A 24,685-nucleotide genomic window follows, 5' to 3' on the forward strand; every position below is an offset into this window, starting at 1 on the left:
GAGAGTTTAAATCCCTCCCAGCATTTTGAAGTTAATAATCCACGGAATAAACATAACATACCTCAGCAATGATGTCACCATTCTCAGCATGCACTTGAGCTGTTGCGCCAATATCCCGGATAACACTCAGGACCTCATATATCTGGAAGACAGAAAACACACATTACAATATCCCCTGAGTGTACACTCAGGCACACACCTATTATAAAGTATACACTCCAGACTCCTTCAGCATACAGAATTTTGCAGAATGTAAGAGAGAAAGAACAGCATTAAGAAATGTAAGATGTAGTTTGCTGGATAGATATGATCCATTTTCCTGCCTATAAGTGAATTTCCCAATCTGTACAGTCAGATGCTACTGATATGGCAAAGCAGCACTAATCAAAAGCCAGGTTTGGTGCATTTACCACACTGGAGGAAGAAACAGCAACTGCACAGGCCTATATCTGGAGTGATTTTAAAGAGCTCACGGAGTTGTACCTGTTTCATGCCTTCATTTACTGGTGCCGGGCATGAAAAAAAAAAACCATCTGATTTTCATGCAGAACCTGCACCTACCCCTCTCACTGCCTGGAACAGGAGCGGTGTGATTTCCCACTCCAGTAACCAGTCTGAGAGGGCTCAGGTTGAATAACCCACAGCTGACGCCGGCTCCGTCAATGGCCACTCATTAAAATGCTTACCAGGGTCATTAGAGATAACTGTCATACACCACTGCCTCCTACACTGCTCCGAATGACTCCCAGGCATTCCTCTCCTCCCACCACATTTAGAAATATAAACTGCCCATCTCAACAATTAAATGTACCCAAACGTATCCACCAGAAGAGCAAATGGGAGAGCAATTCCTTTTTAAGGTCCCAGCAATTCTAACGCTAAAGCCAGAAACCCACTTCTGGAGCAGGATCAGTTTCAGCTTATAAACACACAGAGTAGTTAAGCCAGAGATCTCACTGTCCTGCCCTGCGCCTAGGCATAAAGCAGCAATTTATAAAATTGCCACTGCTTCCACACCAAAGGAGCTGGAATAAAACCTTCGATCTCCCAAAATGAGGGTTTTGCCACTGCTTTGCCCAGCCAAGCCTTTCAGGGTTTGCTGTTGGTTGGGGGTTTTTTTATTAAAAAAATAATCTTCAAACCAGAGCTCTGGGTACTGTTGCAAACCTTAGGTACTGTTACACACACAAAGATTGAAACCGCAAGAGAATGTCAGATCCCAGTGTACTGAATTTAAACCCTTGTATGTGACTAACGCGCAGCTTGCAGTGACAGAAGCATGTGAACATTAAGCCTTCCTACCTGAGAATCAGTTAGCTGAAAGCGATCTTTGAAAGCCATGTAAACCAAGAAGGAGTTCACACCTGGTAGGAAGAGAGCGAAAGGAATTATCTTTGACATATAAATTGCAGGCACAGATAAAGCTATGAAACACACCATTTTTTTGTAGAGAGAGGACGTCCCCCTGAATCAGCCCCCCCTGGCAAGCAGTAATGATGGGTAGACAAATAAATTACTTCAATCTGCTGTGAAATGTGTATGCACACGTGCGTGCACACTGACACACGCGCTCTCAACAGATCACACCATGAAGCCAGTGGCATTTAATAACACAATGGGTAAAAACAGAACACTGCAGCCGTGGGGACAGCAAAACCCCACTTAACTCTGAAATAAGAATGCTTCTGTGGATTCAGGATTATAGGAGGCTGAGTAAAAAGTATAAGCAAAATGCATCACAGACAAAAGCAGAGACAGGGCCTGGCTGCCTCCCTCCCTCTTGCCAGAGGGATGGAAAATCTGTGTCTGTCAGCGCGCCCTCCTGCACTGTGTTCGGACTGACCAAGGCACAGGGAGTGCTCCCACGTCAGCTTTCCCTCTCCTGCCTTCTGAACCAGTGAAAGCTCTTACCCAGCATGTGTGGGAAAGTGCTCATTAGGATGTAAAAGGTTGGGGTTTTTAAACTACAAACAGGATGGAAAATTACTCTAGCCTAAGGATGAAACGTCAAGGAAATTAAAGAGGGGAAAAACCTATGAGGTCATTTGATTCAGCTCTTCTCCACTTTTAGCAACCAGTGCGGGATTGTTGCTCCTGGGCTTAATTCTTCCCTTGTTTACAACAGTTTAATGGCTGAAGCTATCAGCCTCCTGCACTAATGAAAACCAAAGGGCCTCCACTGAACAAAGGTGCTCCTTCTGCATGGCAGCAGCAAGAGATTCACCTCTGCAAAAACCAGTGCTCACCCAGCTAACACACTGCAGCGACACCAGCGTGTACCATCTCCCCGAGCCCTCGACAGCAGTGACTGCCCAAACCTTCACAAGAAGCCAGAATGGGCCCAAAACAGCTTTACTGGAATTTAAAGAGTCAAATCATGCGCAAAAGCCAGTCCTAAAAATTAGGGGAGTCGGTCCCAAAAAATAAGGAGGGGAAAAGTTTCCCTGAACTTTCAGTAACTGAACTTACCATGATCTTTAACCAGAGCTTCCATCTCCTCCTGGACACCTTTATGCCACTCGGTGATATCCACATGCAGAGAGTAGTCGCAGCAGGATTTGCTGTCTGCCCATTCTCGCCACTGGTCGAATGCAGTCAGCAAACTGGTTCCTGGCTCAGGAACCACATGATCAACTGGGAAAGACAACCAAAGCATTGGTAAATGGCTGGCACAGTAGCTCTCCTGGACATATAAGACAGAAAGCAGGCTTTGCAGAGGCTGCCGCAAAAACAAGACATCCCCTTCCCCTTAAAATATTTGTGCTTGAAAAACCTGGTTTCTAAAGCCCCACGTGTGAGAATGCATCCAGGAAGCTGATTACAGAGCAGAAGCTGAAGGAAATAGTTCAACTGCTACAGCCTGTTGACTGCAATTGTTTGTGAATGGAGCAAATGAAACTCCTAGGGCAGCAAACACAAACCACTGCAGAGAGCTCTATAAACACCACTCCTCTGTTTGATGACAAATAAACAATGACACGGGCAAGATTCCCTGTGAGCATCAGTCAGCAGCTTTCAGTAGTCAGCACCTCATGTCCAAGAAGTGCCTCTGTGCCTCTGGACATGCTAGAAAAGGTGTCCAAAGAGTGCAAAGACGTGTTACTGCTGGCAGGTATGCAGTGACAACCAAGGACACCACGCATGGATCAGAGCTGCTATGTGCTATTCATCCCAGCCAAGAGCACCTTCCAGAGACGGCGTGCCAGTGAGGACTGGGAGAAGCAGGACCAGCAGTCTGTCATGGCTGGACAGACACCTCCTGACAACAAGACAGTCCTGCTTGCCTCTGGCATCTGCTCAGTCTGATCCTCCTTCTAGCCCAACACATTAGGTCCAGAAGAAACTGGGTCCATAGGCAGTTCCACAACACTCCACCAGTGCTACAGATGCGGAACAGCCTCAAAGGGTCACAAAAAAGATTTGGACCTGAAGGTTTAGTGCTCCTCCCAGTAATTCCGACTAGCATTCAAATTTTTATTTGAATACAAGGGATCTTTAAGTTCTTCACTAGACGCGGTGAAATAAAAGAAGCAAGCCAGCATCTCAGAAACTGAACTGCTGCTGAGAGAGTAGGAAAAGCCTGTGGGACTTTGGGGGTCACAAACTGGGCAGGCACTGTTGGGGAGGAGGAGAGCCCTGGCTTGGTTTTACATCAAATAACACAAAAATATAAGAAGTTGCTTCAATTATCAGCACAGAAAACCAAGTAGTTTTATTTTTAACTTTATTAATGAGTATCTGGGCTGCCATCAGCTCAGTAGTTAGCTCTAAATCACAACTGGGATAAGAGACAAAGTCCTTGGGCCCTACTCGCTCTCAGTGAAGTCCAAAGCTTTGCTTCACCCCCACGCAGACACATCAGCCTAGATTTACTGGCTTTGCACTGCCTTAAGAACTGTATTTACCCTGGGAACACTCGACCTGCTGCAAAAGTGGTACAGCTCTCCTCAACGACCCACAAGCTTCAGCCACCCGAGTCGGTAACGATGTCTACCCCATCTGAGATGTCCAAACACTGCAGAAAGCCGAGAGGATTACCCAAAACAACCACCCTTCCTGCCAAGCTCTGCCCAACCACTCTCCCTTTTGCAAAGGCGACTACGTGACAGAGAGCAAAACAGTGGTTAAAATTTTTGTGCTTTTCCAAAAGGCCTGTGTTCGCGCCTCTAAGTATCACACTAGCCTGCAGAGGGAAGGATGTGATGTACAGTTCTTTGCTGATACATGGGCAGTACAGCTGCAGCTTTAACCAGCAGTGGTTTAGGGGTTCAGGAGGGGCTGGTGGCCTTCATCCACTCAGACAGCAGTGTCCTGCCCAGAGAAATCTACGCTATGAGTGAAAGCACTGAAATTTTCCTAATGACTGGCATCAGGTCAAGGATGTGCTTTTCACCACCCCCAAGAAAAGCAACCCAAATCTAACCAGACAATAAACTGTCCTGTTTTTTTAAAAAATCATCTAATTTCTGTTCCATGATCTCTTCCTCCCCAGTGGTCAGAAACCTTCCAGACTAAATTGTTTTTTGGCCAGTACGTAGCCCCTTATCACTCTGCCAAAGTTAATCTTTAGCTTAAATACTATGAACAACAAGGAGAAAAATAACATTCGCTCTGTGTTACCAGTGGGATACAGGGAAAACCCATGTTTTCACAAATGGCAACTGCCTTAACAAAAGAGCTGTCTTCCTCAGCCAACTGACTAATTAGAAAGCCCATTTAATCTCTGACACGTCAGAGTAACAAACCCATCTCCACATAAAACTAAACGTGCCCTAAGAGCTCTATCAACCCCAGGATGACACATGACTTACGGGCACTGGGAAATTCTCCCTGGAGGCACCAAGGGGTTAACAGTGGAGTCTTCACAGCCCAGCATGGAGCCCCTCGGAATGACTCTGGTGTCTAGGATCAGAGCTTTATCACCATCTTATTTCATGCGCTGCCCAAGTATGACTAATGGGAGTTTGTGGAGGGAGTGGGAGAGGGGGTAAGAGGGCTCTATCAGATCTTTGACAAAGTCAAACCACAGCTGGTTACAATAAGGATAAGGGATGAAGGTAGCGGTGCATATGTGCATGAAAGTCAGCTCTGGGGATTAGGAATATCTCATATGGAAGCTGCACTGCCGACACATCTCATAGCAGCTCCCTTGAGCTCACCGATAGCCAAATCACCCATCATCCCCATCAAAATAGAACACCATTTGTTTCCATAGCAGCTTTCTGCCAGGCAAATATTACTGATCAACCACTTCATTATATTAATGTTGAAGAAGTCAGCAAGAAGGCGGCCTGAATGTGCGAGGTAAGCCAAGAACCTTCAAAAGCCTGTGATTTAACTAGTCCAAAGAGCCTCAGGGAAGGAGCAACATGATAGAGCACACCGTGGGGTAGTCACAGTGACAGGGACACCCCTGGACAGGGGTCCAAGCTCTGGAGGGCAGCTGGAGCTGCTCAGCAGCTACACCTGACACACGGCACCCCGGAGCAGAAAGGAAGCTGTGTCGTCACAGGTGATGCTGCACATAAAACACGAGGAAGGTGGATGTAACCCCAAGTGCGAGTCTAGAGGTAATGCAGATACAAATGCAAACGTCTCTTCAATTTTACCATCCCTTGTTACAATGGAAGGGGCCAACTACATTGCAAGACCACGGCCTACATCCCCACATACTAGGGTTGGGGTTTTTGGAAGCCCAAATAAGTAAAAATGAGCCTAGATTCTTTAAAGGAGAAGAGTCAAGACTGATTTCCTGCCTGCTGTTAAAAGAACTGAGCATTGCAACTAATTCTGCCCATTGGTATGGGTAGGAATCGCCCACATGCAGTTCAGAGGAAGTTCTTCTACTCCTCAGGCACAGCTCAAGAGCTCAGAGTGAAAAACAAAAAGCTTTTTATTTAAGGTCCCTGTGCTTCAGAGCAGTACAAAACAGCTGCTGAAAGCTCCATCCGCTGCATTCCCACAGCCCTAGGTTCCCAAGATGACCCTTGGGTATGGATCCACCACAGGACCACGGACACAAGGTCTTCTGACCCACCGGAGCACGCAGCAAACCCAGCCGTGGAGATTACCCTGGAGGCTTCCCATGCGAAAAGCAGCGTGCTGTCCTGACCTCACTGAACCACTTCTCTCTAGGGAAGCCGACAGCTTGCTGCCCCATCCTTCATTCCTTCATCTCAGAAACCAGGAATGTTCAGTTCCTGCAGCCGCCGGAGCGGCCTCACGTCTGCAGGATGCACTCAAGACAAACTGTTGTAGCACAGACTGTTGTCACCCCTTTATTCTCTAGACCACTACAGCCTTGATCTCTTCATGCTTCCAAGCCCAGATGTTTTCTTCCTGTTGTTGATTACTGCTGTACAAATGATGTCAGCTGCTGAGGTCTGAAAAGGAAGTTGCCAGCTCAATTTAAGCTCAGAGCTTGCTCCAAAAACAGAAACAAAATGAAGACAAAAAGAGAACAGGGAAAGATCATTTAAGCATCACTTCATCAGTACTGAAACCTTCAAAGGAGGAATTAAATAGCTTGTGGTCCTTGTAGTGGCTCCCTGAATCAGAGTGAAGTTCAGGCCCAATCCTAATGTTTCTCTTTATTTAACATACACTCTCAGCAAGTTACATGGCAAAGCCAAGGTTAGGATTACAGTGGTTTCTCAGCTATGAACAGAAAACATTCTGTAGATTTATCTTTTGACCTCCTGAGATGTCAAATCCAAAATGCAACAGCCTGTGGCTTAGAAGCAAGCAAGCCTGTTTACATCAGCACAGTAAATGCTTTGTAAAAAAAAAAAAAAAATTAAAAAAGGATTTTGCATTTTACAAATCATCTAATTTTTCCAATGGTAAAATACTGATGAAATTCTAAAGTTACTGGGTAGTCTGTTTATCTTTTCCCCAGACAAACAAAGCATTCACCTCCCTTTGGAAGCCAGTGGGATTTGAGCACCTGCGTACCCAGCAAACCACAACTGTTCCAGCCACAGTCACTAAGACTCTTAATTATCTCTCCAATGTGCCTGGTTTTGCTCTCCCATCATTACATACGGTTTCACGTTGCTTACAAGGTGCATCTGCTCTTCCTTCCAAGCACTTCAGCTCCCACCCACCCATCATCCATGGCTGGTTTTCTGCCTGTCTCACTCATGAACCTTCGCTCCTCCTCGGACAGATTAATCAGCTCAAGATTAAAGTCAGACAATAGGCTGAAGTGAGACAACAACACTAACCACTGTTAGCTTATCTGCCTGGCTTTTATAATACCAGAGCTGGCATTCAGCCACACTGAAATGTTACATGTCCCATGAGCAGAAATGGTTGAATGGGGCGGGGGGGAGAGAGAACAACCACCAGCGCATCAGACACTTGGTGTTAAATGGAAGGGGAAGGCAAAAACTGAGAGGAATTGATTTAAAGGGAACTTTCCAAGTATGGGGAAAATAAAGTGGTATTGTTCTAACACAAGCATGAAAAACCTAAGTAGGTTTTATAAACAGTATCAGTTTATAAAGCACTAGCATTTACTAATCACATCACTGGTCAGTGCGAGTATTAAGGGTTGGCTTTACATGTACCTTTGCTTTTCATTCAGCTGCTGTATCTTCTCCCTTACTTTAAAACCGTATCAACCTGCTAACTGCACAGCACACTTAAAATGGTGCCAATCTCAGCTTTAAACAGGGGCTTTGTATAATGTTACATCACATCTTGGCTTCCTTTTACGAACTCTGGGACACTGTGGCTTTCTGGTCCTTAAGAGCTTTTCTGAGGCAGGGGGATATCTGTGGCTCTCACTCAGGCCCTGAGCAAGTGCCCTGTTTGAGAACAGAGGCAGCTATTCTGCATGGGCACGAGGGATCACACACAGAAAACTGGGGAATTTAACCAACAGCCTGCAGGATGCTTTGAGACTGAAGCCATAAAAAATCCCATATAATCTCTCTCTGGCACTTTGAAGCTCTCAAAAATATGCAGTTTAAGAGCCATGCCTTCATATTTTTGACCCCTCACTAAGCTCGAGGGAAATTATTGCTTCAGTGGGACAGCTTAATTCAGCTATTAGCCTTGCCTTGAAAACAAGACTCTACTTTTTGGATGGATGTCCTCATGGGTGGGGATTAATGGGTTTTATAGCTTCCTGGTATTGTGGCATGTTCATTTTTTTTTCTTTTTTGCATCCTGCTTCATTTGAAAAGGCCTTGGCTTACTAACAACGCCTTCCTGGAGTTTCTATTAATAGCCCTTGGTTCTAGCTTTCCCCCGTAAAGGGGTTTTTTTTCCAGCTGGTTTAATTACACGTCATCTAAAGCATGCATGACAGTTTTCTTGGTCTTCAGCTAATGAACACCGCTACCAGGAAAGAGAAAAACTATTTGATATGGACAATATAAATGTGAACTAGGGTCAGATGTTACAAAAATTGTGTATGTAATAAAACCATGTATGCTGGGTTCCAGTTGCTATTATAAACTGCAGTTTTACACATTATTTCCTGCTCCTACTAGCATTAAATGTGCCTATTGTTTAAGAGGAGTTTATAAGGTGAAAATCCTTAACATTTAAGCTTAACTGTTAGTAGGCAGATTTCTCCTACCCAAAACTTTAAATAGCAGCTTGATCACTATAAACACATCTGCCTTTTTAATACTACTTAATCTTCACAGCAACTGCATGTGATGAAATCTGGTGAATTTATTGAGTTGTACATTCTGTCACAAGGCATTTTATTGAGAGGTTGTAATTAAATTCAGCCCTGGTAATTGCACAGCTCCCTACTTAGAAGCCTGCAGTTGTTGCTAGTCTATGGCTGCAGTAGTATTCTGGCACTGGTGTTAACTGGGAGTAATGCTATGAAAGCAAGTGGAATAAAATCAATATGCTTGAACTGAAAGTCAGGCCCTTGACTGACCCAAGAAGCTTCACAGAAGACTATCCCATCATCACAGACCTTACTTCACCCAGAAGCTTCAAACTCTCAGCTAGGAAAATACGCCAAGCCCTTCTACTATTAGTTATATATCATTATGACCCTTTAAGTTTCAAGAAATTGAGCTACGATCAGTTGCATTGTCTAGTAACAAAGTTATTCAAAGTCAAGCCTCCCAGCAACAAGACTTCTGCCTGAAATATCGAAACACAACTGTCAGCTCTCCGGTTCTGCATCAATTTAGGCTAGAAAGAGACCTCAGCATTTCTTCTGAGCTCAAAAATCCCAAATCGAGTAACCTAAAAGAGCCTCATATCCCCTCCGTTCTGATTTCATACCCAGTTCTTCCTCTAAACCACACTCCAGGTCATGGTTTTGATCTAGGACAAGAAAGGGTAGCTACAAGATTGCTTGTAACGTTACCATTTCAGGTATCTAACCTGCCTAAGCTGATACACTTGAAGGTAAGGAAAAGTCAAATGAAGAATTTTCTTAACATCCTGGATCCAGCAATCAGATTTCAGCTTTGCATATTTCTGGGGATTTATTCCCACATTATTTTATTATTGTTTCTGGTTTGTTTGTTTGTTTGTTTGTTTTTTGCCCCAAAAAAATACAGAAATAAAGAGATTATTCTGAAGAGTAACAACACTCTGCACAGAATAGCATTTGCTGTGCTAATATAACTGCACAAGGACTGTTCACTTGTACATCTCTGCCAAACTAAGAGAAGAAAAGGCAGGCTAAATGACATCGCACGTTGTTTTCTGTCACTTTAGATCCAGTTTACTAGACTCCATGCAGGGAATCAGAAGCTGGACCAGACTCAGAAGAATTAGACATATCCGTGCTACACTGATTACATTTTCAGACTGCAATGTTCTATTATTCCCTCACTGATGTCATACAGATATTTCACTACTCTTCTTAGCTGATTAGATCCAAAATATGATTAATAATTTCATGCCAGCTGGACACAAATATAAAGAACAGGGGTCTCTATGTTCAAACAGTAATTAATAACCCTCTTCAACAGCTGGAATGACTACATATTTAGATCAGATCAAATAAAGCTCCATTTCTTTACAGTTCAGGTCTATTGTACATCCAAGCTATGCTTGTATCTCAGGAGGTCACAGTGACAGAGGAGGCAGGAAGCCAAGTTCAAAAGAGATATTTAAGTGATCCCAAGATTTATTCTTTCTTTTAGGCATACTCCACACTTCAAGCCCATGAAAAAAAGTACACAGGACTTCAAAGACTTCCATATAAATTGGCCTGTAAACCTTGAGGAAATGGGCTTGAGGAAACCTCTGCTTGTAGCCATGGATTTCAAGTCAAGGCAAAACAAAACTATAACAACACATCCAAGGGGCAAAAGTTTGACCAGAAACAAGAGGACAAAAGATAAGTGCCGCAAGCCAGTTCTGTTCCTCTCAGGTCAGTGGAGATATACCCTGCCCATCAGGCTTTTTCCACTAGCTGGGGAGCTGGAACAATTCTGGATTTGCATCATTGTCGCCAAGAACAGATTTTGGCTTCTCAGCTTCATTTCATTGCCCATGGTTGTCTCAGGGGGGCGTTGGAGATGAACACAACAGCAGAACAGGAATTTTTACAATGGAAATTTGTGATGGTTCTGAGAGGGCTTTATGTTTTCAGGACTAGAAAGATGACTTTTTTTCCCCAACAAAATAAACTAAATGCAAAGAGTTCTGATTCTATAGAATCTTGTTTTCTTTTTTTTTTTTAAAAAAAAAAACAGCTTGTGAGGGAAATGGGGGGAAAAAAAAAAAATCTACTTGGTAAACCTGTCCTCTCCCTCTGTATATTTGCCATAGAAACATCACCCCTCACTGAACAAGGACCAGACACTTCCTCTTCTCGTGGCTGTGATGAAGTGACATCATGCTTTGAGGAAGAGGTTTTCCTCAATCACCATCATACCACTTCCACTTCTGGTAAGACACTAAGAGTCCCCACTCTGTTCCCATTTAAACCACTGACTTTGATGACTGTCAAGCAGAGATATAGACAAGGAAGTGAGGACTGAATCAGATCCAAATGTTCATGTGTCCACAGGGAAAACTGTGGTGGGATCTGATGTGGAGGTGCAGCAGAACCTATTGTCTAGCAAACCTACTGCAGGACAGAGATCGAGCAGCACACTCACACTGCACATGTCAATGTTCTGACTACACCTAACTATCTGCTAGTTTTTTGTCAACTTTGTAAAAGGCTAATATTGTCTGCAAGAATAGCTATTGAGATTGCTGTGATAATAACCTATAGGAGGCCCTAACCTGATCATCCTTAGTTTAAATAGGAATCCTGCTGAATGTCCTTCCTCTGGGTCTGAAATAGCCCTGTCCAGCCTCTCCAGCAGTCTGGTATCTTCCCAGGCCTTGGTTTGGGGGCACAAAGCACGGTGTTTGAGGTACAGAAGGATGCACCCCGGGCATCACCTGATCTGGCCAACCCAAAGATGGACACTAAGCCTGAGACTCTTCCAATCCAGGACCCCAAAGCAAACTGATTAGGAAAACTCACACATACAAGATGCTGGCTTTTATTTTTGCCATGCACTAAGCTTTTACAGGCAACTCTTACATGCTAGACCTCAACTTAATTTCCTGTCTCAAACAAGAAAACCACACCAATAAATATCGTGACTTGCCCCTGGATCTGTGCTGCGGGACAGATCCGTGCAAGTCATTTCCATAAGCTGCCATTTTCCCCTTTTATAGAGTGTTTGCATTAGCAAAAGGACCAATTGCTTCACAAAGAAGCCAACCCTGGTCTTGGTACCATGGCCTAATTCTACTTCACCTAAGAACACCCTGCACAGCTATGTTTTTCTCCAGCTACCATTGAGCTACGAGGACTCTACAAAGCCTTTCCAGTTCACAGTGGATAAAGAGTCTCTGCACATCAGTTGGAAAAGTACTTTGTACCCCATCAGTAGCTGAACTCTTCCCTTTGGACACTGATACAAATCCTGAAAAATATTACCTGAAATAAAGAAAGTCTGTTGGGAAGTATCATTAACCGACGCCCATTTCTGGAATGAGATTTCTGTAAGTAATACTGGGTTACACTATCTCTTGTTGTGCCATGCTTTGGGAACATTCCCCCTTCTTTGCACAAAAGCAGTGCTGTGTAATAATACAAGATAGTTCTCAAGGAACGCCTTTACCACCTCCCATTGCTTGTAGGCTGTGCCAGGGAATTTCATTCATATGTAAAACACCACAGAATCCCCCAGATTCCAAAAATATACGCACTGCACATATGTAACTGCTTTCAGGAACAAAGCAACCTGGTGAAAATATGCCCTAGAAGAGGTCAGGAAGGGGAACTTCCTACAGCACAGCCCTTTTTGATGGGCTTTGAAAATGCTCTGAGAGATCTCCCCATTAACATTTGCAACTGTTCCCCTTATTAGTTAAAAAAGGCTTTCAGGACCCAGGAAGCCAAAAGCACTTTATGCACACAGGGCTCACCTCATCTCTCCCTCACGCAGGGCTCTTCCTTTTATTCGTATCCTGACAGTGAGCAGAGCTGTGCATCAGGAGCTGCAGGGACTGGGTGTCTGCATCTGTGTGGATCCCAGCTGGGAGGGACGGGGACTATCTCGCTGCCAGGTGACATCCAGTGCTTCACACATTGGGCTCTCAGGCAGCTCCGCATGAGAACAATCACTTTGTACTTAAAATATGAGTGTCTAGGTGAACTTAACTAATCTGAATTGAAGCTTACAACTCCTCAGCATCAAAGTCACCTCCAATTATGGACCAGCATGGAGAAATTAAATGACATACCCATTGTCACAGAGGTAGCCCTAACACTAACTGTAATGTATCAAGGGAAGAAAGCAGTTTTCCCAGAAGCTGTAACTCTTCACTGCCCATCACTGCATTCCTTTTAAATGCACACTGCTTCCATGGGAGTTCGGATTGTGTAAAGATGCAGGCACAGCCCCAAGTTGGTAAAAACTGGCAATTTATAAGCATGATTAAAGTATGCTAGACAGGAGAAGCTAATTTGTATTCCTTAAACATTTCTCCCTCTCACCAGAAAGATAAAAAAAAAAAATCCAGTTTCTAAGAAACAGATGGGATCTATGAACTGAAGGAAAGATGGAAAGAGACTCCACTGACCCAAGACATCTAAAGAGTGGAATTTGACAGCACTTGCCCAAATCCACCCTGAGAAATACTGCATTTAGTTCTAGCCATCACTTCTTCCAGGCATCACTTGCTTCCTTCCCTTGACACGTAAAGTAGAAAGTGAAAAGTTCCTGTCTGACAAGGATGGTTTCTGCTGAGTCAAGCTCATGGGAAGGTAAAAGAAGCCAAGGGACTGAATACTGGTAGGAAGGCAAAAATCCATGCCCAGATAAACAAGCCAAGAAAAGAGCTGGAGGCACCATTTCCTGATGTTTCTTTTTAGACCTTGTCTCAACTTGAAGGTGATTAGGACAGGTTATCTAGCGAGATTTAACACACATGCCCTGAAAAGCTACCACAGACAGCTAATGGTGTTACATTAACGGAGGTAGATAATTGTATTTTGTTTTTTTTAAAGATTGCTTTTCCCTCTACAGTAGACAAGCTTTAGCTGAAGGACTCAACTTTTATATCTGCACCCTTCAGAGTATCACACGCATTTTCCATTGGTGTAAGGGGCTCTGTAGGACACAACACATTGGCAATACCCATTAGCTCTTTACTTCTCCTGCGTGTCATCCATAAGGCACAGGACTTGGGGTTGAGAGCATTGAACACATGAAAGCAAGAAAAGCATTTAAAAACAGCTCTTCAAACAAAAGAACATGAACTCTTCTTCATGCAGTGGGAAAGCAGCACTACTGATCCCCACCATTATATGGAATAAGGGTATTAAGTGCTATTGCATAAACAGACAACATTGGTTATTTCTGAGTGAGTGCCAAATCCCTCTTTTTGGATGCACGGAAAAATCTAGGTCAGTCACATCTGCAGGAAGACGGCTGCGCTGGCAGCGGTGTTGCCATTTCAACATTCATTTGTTCGTAACTAAATCAGAGTCTCCAGGCTCCGGCACGTGTGGGACAGCCTCCATCCACTCCTTCCTCCGCAGTGACGGGGGGGAGCAGGGCAAAACAGAAACGGAGCAAGGGCCCCACTCACCTACTCTTTAAAAAAAATCCGTGTTGCCAAAGAGGCAGAAGGCTGGGAGAGGAGCAAGGGCCAGGATCCAGAGCAGCTCTGGGGGAGGAAGAAGATGGGAAAACAGGGAGAAATTTACTGATTGACTTAACAAACAAGCTGTGCTGGACTGCAGTGGTTTCACAGGACTCCTGCCCAAAACCAGATACTGCTGATTTTACCTTTCAGCACTAGGAAGGAGACGGCCCAGCTGGTAGGCAGAGTCATTAGACTGAATATCTGACAGCCTGGGTTAAAGACACTATCACACACAGACCTCCTGCATAACCTCAGGCAAAGCTACAGGGCTCCTAAAATCCTCATCTGTTCCTCACAGGAGCCTATTCTCTCAGAGGCAAAGAGATGACAAAGAATAGTTGCAGCCCAAAAGGGGAAAAAAAAAAAAAAAATAAAATGCACACAATAACACACAACGTACACTGAGGACTGAACAGCTGTTTCCTTCTGTGCTAACTGGCAAGAGACATCAAGGGCTCGGCAGATTCGTTTCGTTCACATCCAACAAGACCCCTTTGGAAGCCCCACCAGAACAATAGTGGCGATCCCATCCAGCAAAGTCGGCATCGCAGGGATGGCTGAAGCAGAGCTGGCCCCTGCAAGGCAGGCGGTGTCTGAACAGTAGCTGCACACACTAGTGCAGGCAGAGATGCCTAATGGACTTAGAGGGGTTTAAAAGCTTGAGAAGAGTAGCTCACAATGGGGGACTGCCCATCTCTGTTTACAGACCAACTTTCTGATTAATGATTTTAAGCCTGCTCTGAATGAAAGCAACAAACACATCGGCAGCAAGCTGGGAGCCGGTGAAGCGAACAAGATTTAGCGTGAATCAGGGCAGAGGCTGAAGAGTGTGGGGGTATAAAAAGCACCGAGGGGAGCTGGGGAGAAGAGAGAAAGGGCCAGAGGGACTCTGTACTCCTGTGTGGTAATGTCATTATCTTAATAACAGAGTTCAAGGAAGCCTCTACCCATATAAATCACCAAAAATCTTTTATTCAACCAAGTGGACATTTTAATTACCTTTCTAGAGAATTAAACATTTCTTTGCTGCAGAAGAACCACTGCCAGCTGCTAGAAAGTGAAACAAGCCATACACCCCAACGCAGCCTGTCTGCAGTGCTAGTCCCCAGCCACACAGTTCCTCTTTTATCTCTGCTGCTGGGTGCAAAAAAGAAATAAAACTCAGACTGGTGTCTGCAGAACAATGCAGTGCTGTGTACACACAGCCACAGAGACTTGGTGAGACACTGCAGCTCTGTGGTCACTGCCCTTGGACGCAAAACGCTTGGTTTTATACTTCCAGCTCAGCCACAAGTTACTCCATGACCAGTGCTGTCACCTCCTTCCATGTCTCCATTTCCGTCCTCCTCCTGTGCTCTCTACCAGAATGGAATAAGCCCTGTTAATATAAAATAGGAGCACCCAGTAGTTTAGAGTACGATCTAGTCTTCACTGGCAGGTCTAAATACCACCCCACGCCAAGCTGCCCTTGCCCTTTCCTAAAGCCTACTCTAAGCTCACACTATTGCAGTTTTAGTCTCTGATCTCATTTGGGGCAGCTCCGTTCTCTCAAGTCACACTCAGTTCAAAAATTGAGAGGCGAGGAAGCATGCTAGGCTGGAAACATTTCCTTGTAGCAAGGTGGTGGTCTTCAGGATGGCCTAGGATACCTGATGTCAACTCACTACAAATTTGACTGTAGCCGAGCAGCTAACACACTCGTAAAAGCCTTTGCCAACCTGCACACGAGCTCTCTTTTTACTAGCAGAGTAAAGCATTAGGAAACAGTCTGCAGAGCCCATGTGAAGTTCCCCTTCATTTTCTGAAACTCCCAAGATACAAAGGCTCATATCCCTAGCGTACATTCTCCATGTTATTAGGATAACTGCTCGTCAAGTTCAAAAGGCAGCTGGATTCCAAGTCACCAAGACAGAAAGAGCTATAATTTCTCTCACTGTAATTTCTCTCTATGATTATAACAGTGGTTGACTGAGTCAACACAGGCAATGTCAGCAAGCGATTTCACTCAAGGACAGCAGATACCCAGGAAGAAACAGAGTCTTTGGGAGGGGGGGCCAGAAATGTGTGTGGGAGCTGGCCTGGATAGATGCTGTTCTCACTAGGACATTAAACATGCTAGAGGATCAGAGAGCCAGTAAGTATATGCAGCTTAGCATCATCCTTTCTGAAGGGTTAGGAGCAGAGGAAGGCAATTCTGCCTCTACTGAAATCTCGGGGAGTTTTACCATTGATTTTGATGGGGATTTCACCCATCACAGTTAATGAGCGACCAAACCATCACAAGACTTGGAGAGGCCACCCTGTTTGTAACAGTGGTATCTTCTTTCTCTAATAGCTCCAGGGACTGTTTTATAGCCTGGGGCATCAACCTATCTCAACTTGGGACAACAGGGGTTCAAAAATGCCATTTATAGCTCAACAAAACTGTGGCTCCATAGGCCCCATGGATGAGAAAGAGTCTCTTGTAAAGGGCAACTTCAGACAGAGTCCTCTTCCAAAATTCCAGAAGGACTGTTCTCTTTCCATAGAATACAGGGCGGAGCTTAGGAAAGTTACCCTGAACAAGCTGAAGCGTATCTAATACTCCTCTCTCCAAAGTCTTCTGTGGATCATCCTGGAATTCTCCCTTCATCTTAATGCCCAAACACTGCATTCTGACATTTTACAAGGGCAACAATCCAAGCTTTTTCCAGAGCAATGTTATCCTAAAACACGCGCAGTGCTGTTCGCCCTTGGCTGACATATCCACACTAACATTGTTTTAAGGTAGGGACAGAGAAAGGCTTGTGTAAATTGCCATTTCATTAAAAAAAAAAACAACAATATCACATCACAATACGTCACTTCACCTCTCGGCAGCTCTGCACAGCAAAATCAACTGCATTTTTTCATGCATTAGCAAAGTCAGCTGGAGTCTTCCCTCTGGCACCGAAGAAGGGAGAGACAGAAGGATCATAGCTGGAATTCCTGTTCAGATGGTCTCCGTGGAACGAGTAGCTAGAAAAAGAAATCAGCCCTAACTCCTGAGTAAAGCAACCTAGAGGAGGGCTCTGGAAAGCGAGGACTGGAGAGCCCGATGGGAACACAGGTGATGTAGAGTAAAAAAAGGGCTAATTCAGATCATCTCCGCCAGCCACTCTCCCTCATTCCAGCTGACCATGGGACGAGTTGGGAAGCACTGGATTGGAGACAGATCTGCTTCCCACCAGGATAGATCTCCACTGGCCCCACACAGAAAATGGGGCTGCTCCATTTGATACCAGTTGAGAGTTGGATTCTCCTACCTCTGATGCTGTGGTAATGAATTTACTTTAAAGGGGAACAGAAGTAAATGAGGACAGGGCTTGGAAACATTAGGTTACATTCTTGAACTCCCGTGTGCTTCCCTTGGATGGGTTTGCCATGAGAATTAAAGGAACACCACCAAATTTGATCTGGGCTGAAAATGAAGTTCACTGAAACCAAATCAGACGTAGAGGGTGAATTCCTGGCACTGTTGAGGTCAGTGACAAAACCCTCTGTTACCTCACTGAAGCCAGGATTTCACCCACAGTTTTTATAAAACCAACAATCTGTAGAAACCTATCCAAGATTCATTTTAATTTCACTGAAAAATGTATATAAAACAAACATTTCCCTGCAGTGATTGTAAAGTAAACAGCCTTAAAGTGCCCTCCTGCATGAAAATGTGAAACAAATTGAAGCATGAAGCTGACTAACCTTGCTCAAATGAGGACTATGTATAAAAGAGAAAAAGGGATGGAGTAAACGTATTTGTAAGTAAATAATACAAAGTTTGCTTAGAGGACAAATGAATAAACATGGGTGTTTTTTTCCAACAAAGCTCACATTCATAAGGCTCGCTTTTCCAAAAAAGCCTGAAGAATGGAGGCACACAGCTAGATATATTTCCATGAGACAAGCATATTCTCTTTTGAAAAGTCCCAGGCACAGTCTTTAAAATATACAATGACATAAACACTAGCGTGTCATTTTCAGGCTGCAATTTGTTTGTAATATTATGAATCTAGTTCAATAAGTGTTGTCCTATTTATCATAAAAGAAAAAAATGCTGCAATCAACCACAACTCCCACCTGCTTTGGGAAAAACCAAAGGCCACCCACCAAGAGCATGTTCACGAGGGCACTTCTGTATGCCTCATCGTGGAAAAACATTTTTGCAATGGTATAATTTCATTTAGAAGAGAACAGCTGAGCTGACACAGAGCAGAGCCTCCAAAGCTTTGAAGTCTAGTTGGATTATTTACCCTGCTTTCCACTGTTCAGCTCCAGTTGCTGATATCCACCCATCAGAAACGTCCCTCCATCATCCTAAGCAGTCCAAGTACTCCTTGCTGCTACACCTTAGGAAATGGTTTTTTGTTCAGAGATGATTGTGTATTTTGGTATCCTAATCCAAGACACTCAGGAAGGCAGTAAGGTCAAGTTTAGCTACCAGCCTCCTCTACATGGTTAGCCCGCAGTTACAATCTACATTGTGCTAATTTTTCACAGCTGTAAAATGAGACATTATAAAATGGGAGACTAACTTCCCTAACTCAAATATGTGTTACAAACACCATTAGAGAGATATTCAGTTACTACAGTCATAAAGGCAATATACGTGTACAGATATACAGAAAGGTCCAAGCACTTCTAAAGTATGAGGCTCTGCACAGATAAGATTGGGCAACCAAAGCAAAGGGCTACTTCAGAAAATTTTGCCTCAGCAATTTCTGCTTAAAATGTTTTATAAAGTGCCACTGGGGGAAACAATGATGCTGAAAGGTCAGAGGCAGATGACAGAGAATGTTATTTTGGTATAATTCAACTTAACAAGGAAGAACCAAATGATAATTCCAGTGTGAACCAGGTGTACTAATAACAAAGGAACGACCAATGAAACAAAGTCAGTGAACTGAAGCTGAAAAGAAAATACCATTTCAATGTTATTACTTTAAATTGACAGCAAAGATTTGAAGAAAAACTGGGTATTAGTACGCACAATGAGGCCATCCACAGCTACACTCCCACTTTACTTTCTTTCTATGTGTGAGGTCATCTTCATACACAAACTTCACATCCTAGAGCGGTAATGTTATGGAAAATAATGCCCCGGGTTATTTTATTTATTTGAAGCATTACACCAAGTTCATAGGCCAGACACAACCTCTCTGCAAGGTCCAGACCCAGAAAAAGATTTATTTCTGAAATACAGACATTTTAGCTGTGTTTGGACCACTGGCTCCTACTCCCAACCTCCATGTCAAGCAATCCAAGTCCACCAACCAGGCCAGGGATCAAAGATCGCTCGTAACTGTCCTCTAAGAGATGAGGATGCTCCAGTCCCTAAGGAGCTAGGTTTGAACCAAGGAGAGTTAGGCTGATTCCTGGCTGGGCCTCAGATCTCTTTATATCCATGGATCGGACAACAGACACTAGTACAGGTTCTGAACCATGCTCTTTTATTTCTCTGTACCTTAACTCCCCTCCTGTGAAATGGCAGCACCTCAGAGTACATGAAAGAATGCAAGATGCTCAGATATTCTATCACTTTACACCTTTATCCTTGACTCCCACATGCAGCAACAGACTCCAGGGCGCCGTGTTACAGTTTACACGTGATCAGCTGCACTGCAACAGAGCTTTTTATTTTTGTCTCTAGCTCAAACAAGGTTAACGACAATGACTCACTCATGGAGTTTTAAGGTTGTGGCTCTGACGAGCCATGCACCTGTGGCCAGCACAAGCAGGGATAGATAGCCTGGAAGTCATTCATGAGGCATTTTAGAGCCAGAGTGGAACACCATGAGTGTCTAATCCTAGTGTCAGCAGATCAGCCAGTCAGTCTGTCTTTTTATTTTGAGATGCTTTCATTTCCCCATTTCTCTCTTCCTTCAACAGGATATGAGCCCAAAAGGAACAACGCTAACAAAAATCCTGGTGCTAAAGCTGCATATATAAGTGGGCATGGGCATGTGCAAATAAGTGGCCCATTTTTCAAAGACACATAGTACGCTGGCACCAAACTTCTGTGTGTGAACCTTATGATGGATACCTATCCATCCCCAGACAACCCCATATGAAGTAGCTGTTCTCCTTCTCTCTGTATGTGTGGCAACTGCTGTTCCAAAAAGACTGAACTCTAGAAATGAAAGAGTACAAGGTTCTTGGAGTCACAGACATGACAGAGAAAGGGAACCAAGGCACAGGGCATGTGGAGAATCTACTCCTCATACTGGAGCCAGAGGTCAAAGTGACCACTGGTTTCAGTAGGAGCAGACCCAAGAATCTGGCAGTCACACAAGTGACAAGGCAAACCCTGCCAACAGAGAAGACAAGAGGGAAATGACTGACAGCTTCAAGATGGGGAAATCCTGGGGTCTTGCTTTTCCACCCCCTTTCCCACCCCTACACAAGGTTTTCTCAGCAACCTGGACAGACATCAGAAATTCCCCACTGCTGGTACCTGGTGGTACCATCATGTATCATATCACTTACACAGCCCACAGTTTATGTACTTATCCGAGAAAGAAAAGTAAAGCTCTCTTGGAAGAGACAAAACAGCCAGCTTACTGATCATGGTGGTGCCCCCAGCCAGTGCAGCCTTGGTCCCTTGGAAGAAGTCATCAGCAGATGTCATCCCCTGTTCTGGCATCTGGAAGCGGGTGTGAACGTCAATCCCTCCAGGAATCACCATCCTGCCATGGGCTTCAATAGTTTTCACTCCCCCTGGCACAATCAGATTCTCTCCTATTTGCCTGGGTAAACAGGTTTCAAACAGCACATCAGACACAAACAAGGCCAACAGCCTGTAAACATACACCCCTGTGCTACTTAACCTGGCTAGCGTTTCCTTTTTCCATATAAAGCAACATACAGGATCAGCATACAAGGCTGATAATATTTTATCCTTCCCCATGAAGCAGTTGCATAATTGAAAGCAAAGTGTGCAATTACTTCAGGGCCTTGGGGCAATATTAGACTTATGTGGAAGGAAAAGAAGGAGCCAGACTGGCAGGCAGCTGGAGAAGGGACCATGCAGATAATCAGATGATCACTGCACCAAACCCAGCAAGCGCTTTGCGAGCAGCTTTACTGGGACCCGACTGGGGCTGCCAAGCGGCAGTTCAACACTTGACTCCAGCTACCCAACAGCAGTTCAGTTGTCACTGTTGTTTTAGGAGCACTGGAAGAATTTTTGCCTCTATATTGTCTACTTTCTTTTCATGCATAAATATTATGCAGTCCCTGCACAAATATAAACCCATGTAGATACTCGTTACCAAATTCTTGATGAGACCCTCGAAGGTCTCTCCAGTCTAGCTCTTCACAGACTTATTTTTAAAAGTGCAATGGTGGATGACACATTGCAATTAATTAGCTGTCTCTGCCTGGCTCCTTTAACATTTAACCTTGATTAACAAAGCACATGTGCTGACTGTTTAGCCAGAACAGGAAAACTCCTTGTTTGTAACCCCTGGCTCGTCCATTTTTTCCTAAGAGTAATTTTCCAAATAAACCTGTAACATATTTAACGTGCCAGAAACACATGTTTCAGGACTGAAAACACCGAAGTGTGCTGGAAAGAGGTCTGAATGTCAATCCTTAAAGTACAGGATCATTTTTAACCTTAAGGGAGTTTGGATTGATCCTTGCATCATAGAATCATAGACAACAGCGCTACAAGAGACCTCAAGAGGTCACCTAAGTCCACTCCCCTACCCTAAACCAGAATTAACTGTATGGGGATGCTGAACTCTGGATTCAAAATATCTTAAGTCATAACTTAGTAAAATGTTACAACACAGATAACTTCAAACATATGTGTCATCTCAGCATGGGGCTATTCACATGGCTAAAATTAAGCACATGTCAGTACCTCCTTTGACCCATGCTTTAATAACAGCCGGGTTTTGGGCCCAGTTGTTTATTTAATTTAACGACTTGTTTTTAAAGTTCCTCCATCGAACACCAGGATATACATGAATTATTCATTTCTCATTGCAATTTAATAGAGCTCACTGAGATTAAGTTATTCCTTGCTAATCTGCAGTACATTTCTGTACACTGCCAGTCACAACACGGTATCAGGCTTCACTTACTTTATCAACCCATCTTCCATGTAAATGTCTGCATAAAAAGACTGGTCGTCATTAACTATTTTACCACCTTTGATCAAAAGACGGTCACTCTGCAACAAAGAAGCATACAACAATACATAATTATTCTGTGAGAAAGCTGACAGTCTGCAGTGTCACTTCAGAGATAAAAGAGTAGAGACGGGAACAACCTCTGCATTATTCAAAAGTGCACATCAAAACACAAGTCAATTGCTGCACTTTCAACTGGAAAGATAATACATTTTATTTCATCTGCAAGTCCTTTTATCACACTAACGATCCAAAAAAAATCAGAACGGAAAGGGAGTTGGGTTCTAGCGGGCTCGTCTATTTGGCAGCTTTACTCATACCTGCAGTCTGCCACCATCACCTACAGCGAAAGCATTAAATAATGCTTTGAGGGATGCGTAATAGCCACATCTCGATTTTTCTGCCTTGCTCGTATGCAAAATTTCCTATATGCACCCACACACTGGAGTCACTACTTGGCTAACTGTGAGTCAACTGCTGTCAGGGAAAGGGACCAAAAGTCGGTTGCCACGGGTGACGCCACACAAACAAACTCATTTTGTCCAACTTAGTGATATTTCAATGCAGTGGATACTTTTACTGCCTTTCCAGAGCATTACTGCATAATCAGAAGGCAATAAACTTCATTTGCTAATATGTGCTTAAGAGAAAGATTTTAAAAACGGTTATTAAGATTTCCTCAAATTAGAAGACGGTTTGGCAGGAACAGAAATGTAATTGTAACAAGGCAGCTGTCAGATGATGTGCTTTTATCGCAGCCCAGGTTACATCTCGCTTTTGTGAGGTTTTAGGTCAAAACCAAATTTATCTTTTTTTGCAGTAGTCATAAATAAGAGTGAAACACACTCTGGATGGGGAGAAAAGTTAAAAGTGACTGCTATGTTCCTCTGGCTCCTTCATTCCCAACATTACAGATCCATATATTTAAAGCAAAGCACACACTGGTTATGCAGTGTTCAGTATAAACCACATCTCGGCTCTTGAATCTGCACTTGTACTTACTCTGATTCTCCTTCCTCCTCCCAAAAAGGTCTTTGTAAGAGAACAAAGCTATACCACAATAGCACAGCCAAAGGCTGGTGACACCAAAAGCTGACTTCAAGAAGGGGCAGAAAGCAGCACTTTTAACTTGGAGGTGCCTTGAACTTAACAGCAAATAGATATAAGGCAGTGACAGCGGTGCTCAGGACCTGTATTTCAAGCTGGGACTCTGCTCGTCAAACAGAAGAAAAGAATCAGGCATTTTCCCAAAGAGCTTATAATAAAACTGAAGAGCTGGAGCACCAGATTCTCAACTGACACAAGCAGCTGACATGGCTCTTTTAACACCAAAAGAGCTACATGAATTGCATCAGCTACTAATTTATACCATTATATCCATCTTTTACACAACCGTTAAACATCTATGAGATGGTGTCTCTCCTTCCCCCTCCTTTCTTCCTTCTCCTTCCTCCTACTGCTGCAACAGAGAGTTTCCCTGAATAACGCCACCAATTTAAAAAACAAAGAAAGAAAACCCCAAGATTTAAATTTAGGATCTGCCGCGAATGCCAATAAGCCTGAATGAATTAACTCAGGGCGTGAAAAACCCACTTGTCTTTCATTGCCAGCCTCTACAGCAAACTGTCCTACATGTTTACCATTTCCAGAAACACTGCAGTATTTATGCCCACCTCTAGTGCAGACTCCTTGTGCTATTAAAAAGGGTGGCTACCAGCGAAACCAGCTAGTTCGGCCATCGATGTCACTGACAGCTCAAGTCCAAATACACTGGGCATCAGTTAAGAAATAAATTTTTAAAAAAATATATATAAAGTGACCAACAAAAATGCAGCCTGGACCATTTTAATGATGCTCTGAATGCCTCTGCTAGTAAACAGGTCTCCTGCTGCGGCTGAACGGTAGGCTCTGAGATGAGCGCGAATCCTTCTGCTCATTTCAACCACCTTGGAGACAAAAGCGCACGCAGTTTGCAACCGAGCGAGGGCCTGCCACTAAATCTGTGTCCATTTACCCTACTGATGCAGTCAAAACAGGACAGCTAGACACTGATTATCCTCCTTCTCCAAGCATCAGTCTCTGTAGACCGATTCCGGGTTTATACAACAGCAAATAAGACCAGAATCTGATCTTTATCTATCCCTTATCTTCACAGGAGAATTGCATTGGGTGCACGCAGCACAAATCAGAGCGTTCAGTCATAAGAAAAATGCGTCATACTACTTTTGGCCCATGACAGCAATTCAGCAGTAACCTTCATTGTTATTTAAACATAGGCATCTTTTTTAAACTCTCTACCACTGGACTCTTGGAGGGACACCATTCCCACCCCCCCAATTAAAAAAAAAGAGGATGCTCCATGTATCATGTAACAATTTTGT

At 43.8% G+C, this 24,685-nt stretch overlaps 1 protein-coding gene across 4 annotated transcripts in view; it reads right to left on the minus strand.

Moving 5' to 3' along the window:
* DPYSL2 (dihydropyrimidinase like 2) overlaps positions 1-24,685 on the minus strand; it is a 56,474-nt gene that overhangs the window by 17,702 nt on the left and 14,087 nt on the right. For all 4 annotated transcript variants that reach the window (XM_032989968.2, XM_032989970.2, XM_032989969.2 and 1 more), the window contains 5 exons: positions 22,257-22,345; positions 20,728-20,912; positions 2,470-2,634; positions 1,303-1,364; positions 62-142 (listed from right to left, as the gene is read on the minus strand). In XM_032989968.2, coding sequence (XP_032845859.1) covers positions 62-142; positions 1,303-1,364; positions 2,470-2,634; positions 20,728-20,912; positions 22,257-22,345 — 582 coding nt within the window. The remainder of the gene's footprint in view (positions 1-61; positions 143-1,302; positions 1,365-2,469; positions 2,635-20,727; positions 20,913-22,256; positions 22,346-24,685) is intronic.

The sequence above is a fragment of the Tyto alba genome, unplaced genomic scaffold (genome assembly GCF_018691265.1).
Source record: "Tyto alba isolate M040663 unplaced genomic scaffold, T.alba_DEE_v4.0 Super-Scaffold_34, whole genome shotgun sequence".
In the NCBI taxonomy this organism is placed as follows: domain Eukaryota; kingdom Metazoa; phylum Chordata; class Aves; order Strigiformes; family Tytonidae; genus Tyto; species Tyto alba.